A 7,084-nucleotide genomic window follows, 5' to 3' on the forward strand; every position below is an offset into this window, starting at 1 on the left:
ACTCGAAGGTAAACCTTCAAATTATCTCTCGATGACGCCATGAACTTTAATGGAGTTTGATTTTGTCAAATTTCTGTATGTGTGTATTCGTTCAATGGAAGTGTAAAACGTAATGAACTTTTTTTCGAAGCTTTCTATGTATATTCAACAGCGGTTATTTTTGGAATTTGACAATAATACCCTTGAAAGCCCGGAGATCATGTTTAAATGATGTTTTTTAATTTGATTTTAATCTAGACCGTTAATTGTGCAAATGGACACTCATAATTGCTTCCTATCCTTTCTAGTGAAATAAACTTCATATTATATCATAACCCTTTGTTTTTATATATAATTTTTTTTGTTGCCAATATTGGATTAAGAAAATACTTTCATCATTATCAGTACTAGCTAATCCATTAATGATTCTTTCGTTTAACAATTCATTTGACTTGTTTAAGTAAATTACTTTATTAATTATATTTAAAACTTTAAGTTTTTTTTTTAACGACAAAGAACGACATGACAACCACTATGACACCAGGTGATGTGGTCAAGGTGGACTACTCGACCGTCGCCAGCCCCTTGGCTCTCCCAGATGTGTGGAAACCGGACCTCCACCTGCCCAAAGGCACGACAGTGGAATAATCAGTAAAACCTTGCCTCCCGTCCAAGACGAACCGACGCCACCCGTATTGGCCCTTCACCTGGATGCCGCAGAAAATAATGGCGAAAGTGGGAGTAGAACGTGGGTTACAAGGAACACCAAATTTTTCTCCAACCACTACACCACTACCTAATTAGCTAAAACTTTAAGTTATACAATTTAGTGTTGTTTAGTTAATAACACGTAAATAAATGGGGTAGTGTATATGTATTTGAATAATTTAATAATTTTGGTCTATGGTTGTGTTTGAATCATAATTAGTTAAAAAAAATCAAAATTGGTGGATTAGTAGAGTAATCAAATAATGAATTTTTTTAATAATATATCTTTAGGGGAAAGTTCTTGTACAAATAATCTTAACATACTAAACATATAAATTGAAAAAAAACTCAAAAGGACAAGGTGACATTTTTGTAATTATCAATAACTATTAAAGTTACTCTACAAATATACCTAAAAAACCTAAACACCCCCTCCCCCCCCCCCCCCCCAACCCCAAAAACCTAAAAAAGACCTAACCCCCCCACCCCCCAAAAAACCTAAAAAAAACCTAACCCCTCAACCCCCTCCCCCCCACCCAAGCTAAAATGATAAAAACTAAACCCCCCAAAAACCTAAAAAAATCTAAAAAAATAAAAAAAAACACAAATTATTTTATTTTATTTTTTTAACATTTTTTATTAAAAAATCGCTACTTTTAGTAGCAGCATTTTTTTTTTGCTAACAAGATGGAGCGATTTTTTTATAAAAAAATATTAAAAAAAATTGTGTTTTTAGGTATTTTTTGTTGAGTTCACATTTGTATAGTAACTTTGATAGTTGGTGGTAATTACAAAAATGCCACCTTTTCTTTTTGAGTTTTCCTTCAATTTGTATGTTTAGTATGTTAAGATTATTTGTATTTGATCTTTTGCTTATATCTTTAATATATAACCGAATGTAATATTATACACGGTAGATTTATAAGATAGATAAAAATATTATATCGAGCAACGGAGGCCGATTGAGGTCGTCGAGACTGTCAAATCGATGACATACTTCTGGATTCGTAATAGGTTTAGATGGAAAGATGTAGATTGGAAATACTGGTGTTCGTATCCCTTTGATTGATGTTGTTTCGCTTGTTTGCTCGTAGGTCCTTGCTTTGAGGACCTATCGAGTTTGTTTGAATGAAATTTTCCTTTAAAAAAAAATAAAAATATTATATAATCTAAAAAGCAATTAATAGAGCTATTTAAGTGGCAAATTACGAACTTTTAGTAGCAGCAATTTTTTTTTTTGCTAACAAGATGGAGCGATTTTTTTATAAAAAAATATTAAAAAAAAATGTGTTTTTTAGGTACTTTTTGTTGAGTTCACATTTGTATAGTAACTTTGATAGTTGGTGGTAATTACAAAAATACCACCTTTTCTTTTTAAGTTTTCCTTCAATTTGTATGTTTTGTATGTTAAGATTATTTGTATTTGATCTTTTGCCTATATCTTTAATATATAACCGAATGTAATATTACACACGGTAGATTTATAAGATAGAAAAAATATTATATCGAGCAACGGAGGCCGATTGAGGTCGTCGAGACTGTCAAATCGATGACATACTTCTGGATTCGTAATAGGTCTAGATGGAAAGATGTAGATTGGAAAAATTGGTGTTCGTATCCCTTTGATTGATGTTGTTTCGCTTGTTTGCTCGTAGGTCCTTGCTTTGAGGACCTATCGAGTTTGTTTGAATGAAATTTTCCTTTCAAAAAAAAAAAGATAAAAATATTATATAATCTAAAAAACAATTAATAGAGCTATTTAAGTGGCAAATTACGAACTTTTAGTAGCAGCAAATTTTTTTTTTTTTTTTTGCTAACAAGATGGAGCGATTTTTTTTTTTAAAAAAAATATTAAAAAAATTGTGTTTTTTAGGTACTTTTTGTTGAGTTCACATTTGTATAGTAACTTTGACAGTTGGTGGTAATTACAAAAATGCCGCCTTTTCTTTTTGAGTTTTCCTTCAATTTGTATGTTTAGTATGTTAAGATTATTTGTATTTGATCTTTTGCCTATATCTTTAATATATAACCGAATGTAATATTATACACGGTAGATTTATAAGATAGATAAAAATATTATATCGAGCAACGGAGGCCGATTGAGGTCGTCGAGACTGTCAAATCGATGACATACTTCTGGATTCGTAATAGGTCTAGATGGAAAGATTTAGATTAGAAAAATTGGTGTTCGTATCCGTTTGATTGATATTGTTTCGCTTGTTTGCTCGTAGGTCCTTGCTTTGAGGACCTATCGAGTTTGTTTGAATGAAATTTTCCTTTCAAAAAAAAAAAAAGATAAAAATATTATATAATCTAAAAAACAATTAATAGAGCTATTTAAGTGGCAAATAACGAACATTTATTTAAACAGAATAAAGCAATAGATAAAACTAAATCTTTTAACTTATTACTTCTTAAATCTGGTTAGCAAATTCCTTCGGCGCCAAGTTATTACCAATCCTTTTGCTTGTAGATTTACATAACATAGTTTCCATACATTAATAAAATCGCTCGTTATATATATACACATTGTTGGTACGTATTAATTCAGTAATTTGCAAAGTCTAACAACACAAGAAAGACCATGGAGGAACCCCATTCACCTCACAACAACATCACCCCAGAGCTTCCGATTGATATAATAAATTCGGAAATCTTACCAAGACTTCCGGCAAAATCCGCAGTTGGTTTCAAGTGTGTTTGCAAACAATGGTTATCGCTCCTCTCAACACAAGAATTTGCCACAATGCATTATTGCCGCGCTGCAGCCAGCCGCAAGCTTCTCTATGTTGACAAGCGATCACCTTCTATTCGCACAATTGATTGTGAATCCCCTAATCATGGCTCAACCACGATCAACCATATCCCATTCGAAGCACGTCCTTCAGATCTTGTGGTTCTAGCAAGTTTGGACGGATTGGTATGTTTGTGCCTAAAGAAAACTTGCGAGTTAGTGATTTGGAATCCATTGATGAGTGCCTACAAGAAGTTGCCCAACTCAAAGTCTCAAGGCTTCTTCAAAGTCGGCTGTGATACTGTCGGGTTCTATGTTGATTCTTCTAACGATTACAAGATTCTACATATAAAACTAAGGCGGGGTACCATTGGGGCTTACATCTATTCGCGGAGATTAGATACATGGAGAAATATAAAATTCTTAAAAAAGCGTCAGCGTATCTACAACTATAAGTGGTCTTCGGTTATTTTCTCCGGGGATAGCCTTTATTGTAAGAACTAGGTTCACTTTTTATTAAAATATATTATAAAATAAATAATAAATAATAACGAGACTCTCGTTATTGGTGGGAAATTCGACTAGTACAATACCGGTTACAAAAACTAAATAAACAAATATAAAATACAATATAATTGTACCAATCTTGATTCAAGTCGATGTCTTTGGAAACTTCAACCGCACCTACGAGATCGAAACTCCGCTGCAAGACAAGCAAAATTGTTGACGGTTTTTGTTGAGGCACGTGTTCAACACGCTTCCCTTAAAACAGATTCCGCGCCTCCTCTCAGACGGTCTGTCTCCCAGGGTACAACAACCGGAACAGTATGTGTACTGCCGGAGATGGCACTCACGCCCGAGATTACACCGGGTATAATGGTGTTCATATTTTTTGTGGAAAAGTAAGAAGTTGCAAAAGAAATACTTTAGAGATTAACTTCTCTAGTTTTCCTTTGGAACGAAATAGTACTACTGTGTATATTTTTCTATCTTTTCACAATGGACCATTGTGATTATATATACACCAAAGTTTTACAATTAAAACTCATTTAATCTTGTAATCAACAAGATAGTAAACATGAATTAATGTTTTTAATTACAAGGTAATCAATCTTGTAATAAACATGTTTTAATTGTTTTAAAACGGAAATTTAAGTGGTCAAATGTAACTCTCATGTCAATTCATGACATTCTAGTAACCGGTGAAGACCGAGTTGACTGGCTGAACCGAATCGCGCGTACAAGTGCGCACCACAGTCAAACACGCTCCTACATGGAGTCGCGCGCCACACGGATGCCACTACGCATACCAGGACGCCACCTGGTCATGTACCATCCAAACTCGCGTGCCACTTGCAGTCTTCGCCATAGCCAATAACGTGCGTCATGCGCCCAAGGAACTCGCGCCGCATCGACATGCGCCATGCCAAGGCATCCGCCTACGCCACCCAAGGGTGCGCCATAAGCGGACCCGCCATGTATCTGACCACACGCTCATGGACAAAAATACAACGGCGGTGTGCGAAGTTCAAAGCGCACCATATTGGACCTATAGCCCATGTCACGTGCGCATATGTGCGGGTGCGGTGCACCCTTTGGTCCCCACTATTGTTTGCCTTTAAGGAAAACAATTTACAAGGAGTGCTCCTCCTTATATACCACTTTGAATTTTGTCATCCCACCTATGTGGGACACGTTGACAAAACTAATCCATTTTATTCATCTTTGTTTGTTCCAAACATACAACTTCAAGCTTCGATATCTCATTCATCTTAGCTTTATTTGGACATAGTTTAAACACAAACAATAAATAATTATTTATACAACACATATATAAATATTATTGATGTCCAAAATATTTAGTGAAAAACTCATTTTCACTAAAATTTCCAACAATCCCCCACATGAATGGAGATCGATAAACACACAAAATTCCTCGATGAAACCTCAACAGTCGAGTATTGCAGGATAGGTAGGTTTTGCCTTTGAACCTTCCTTTGTGAAGCATACTTAGCCTACTAGGGTTTTGTAGACGTGATGTCCTTGAACAACCCCCCGTTTGTGTAAGCGACAATATACATTCACACAATACTTTCCCTAGCCGGGCCATCCCCTCACTAGCGTGTCCTATAATGGTCATGGAGCACTTTCCTGGTTCTGCGGGAGCTCTAGGAATTATGCCCTAATTCCATTCGAAGCGACCACACTTCTCTCCAACATAGGTGATTTCCCTTTAAATCATTAAAAGCATTATGGTTTACTATGATTTACACAAATCATAAAACCACATATTATGCTTAACCTCACAACAATGTCACTGAATATTATAGGAATGGACTAGGATGTAATTAAACACCCTTTTATAGTTTAGGGGGTATATGAAACATATAAACTAGCTTATATATAAACATATATATTAGCTACGCCCCCACAGTGACTACCCTTCGGTTCATGATTAAGTTGGCCTATTGAACCTAGATCTTGGGATCTCCAGTCAACTAGGTTAGGTTTCCCTCATGTCCCTTTTTTTTCCATGGCTTTAGTCCCATTCCACAACTTAATCTGTTATCAACCCACTGGTTGTTGGATCCAAAATTATTTGTTGACTTCTTTAAGTCAAAAACAATAATTTTTCAGTTTAGATCAGTTGTTCTAACGTGTTCTTGACTTGCTAGTCACTTTTGCCTTTTAGTCGATTCATAAGACTTATAACTCGTGATCTCAACCTGGATCCAGTTATGTACCTTGTCTTTAGAATGACATGAAACTCAATTCATGGCTAGACACGTTTTCACCATGCCTTTGGTGTGTCATGACTGACATCTTACTAGATTTTGAATCTAACCAATTGGCATTCGAGTCCAATCTACTCGATTGACTCCATATAACCATTGTGTACTCCACTTGGTCATGCGTTTGCAATATATGCAAGTCACCCCCACATTTAAGTGTAATTGGATATCATCCAAATGGGGCGATGAAAGGTTCTCCCTTTCATTTCGAGTTTGAGAAAACTTCTCCACTCCCATTTCCACATTCAAATGCAAGCCACCCCCACATTTAAGTGTAATTGGATAACATCCAAATGGGGCGATGAAAGGTTCTCCCTTTCATTTCGAGTTTGAGAAAACTTCTCAACTACCATTTCTTCATACCCTAAAGGGTTTGTTTTTTAAATGGTTCCTCCCCCCACATTGCTTGCATCTTAATTAAGTATCCTTTAGGACTAAAATGAAGTTATCTTTACAGTTTTGTTTTAGCACAAAATTCATTCTTGTGTCATCACATATTTTGAATGTTTAAAGTTAATTTAATCTCCGTCGAGCATATAAATTAACAAGTATTAGTCTAGCATGCTTTAGACCACAATACTTTAGCATGTGAACAGAAGATGCATCATTCTGATTCTTCACAGCCTTAAGAGATAACGCACTATCTCTTCCAAACATTCTTTTCTTAGTTTAGACACAATAATGGAATTTTATTTCACCATTCCAAAACCATCCGTTTTATGAAGGCCTCAAAACCATAGTTAACTCCATCCATTAGGATCATAACTCGTTTGCCTTTTTATCTCCAAGGCTTCACCATTGACTTCCTAAAAACTTAAACATAAGTCTTAATACAAGTCACTTTGATGAAAAATCTTTGTATAAAATCACT

General features: G+C 35.2%; 1 protein-coding gene across 1 annotated transcript; it reads left to right on the top strand.

Annotated features, from left to right (window-relative positions):
* Positions 1-3,259: 3,259 nt before the first annotated feature.
* LOC110882994 (F-box/kelch-repeat protein At3g23880-like) lies at positions 3,260-3,925 on the top strand. The gene has a single exon (XM_022130861.2). The coding sequence runs from the start codon at positions 3,272-3,274 to the stop codon at positions 3,923-3,925; it is 654 nt and encodes a 217-aa protein (XP_021986553.1). The 5' UTR covers positions 3,260-3,271.
* The last annotated feature ends 3,159 nt before the right edge of the window (positions 3,926-7,084 follow it).

The sequence above is a fragment of the Helianthus annuus genome, chromosome 10, assembly GCF_002127325.2.
Source record: "Helianthus annuus cultivar XRQ/B chromosome 10, HanXRQr2.0-SUNRISE, whole genome shotgun sequence".
Lineage (NCBI taxonomy): Eukaryota > Viridiplantae > Streptophyta > Magnoliopsida > Asterales > Asteraceae > Helianthus > Helianthus annuus.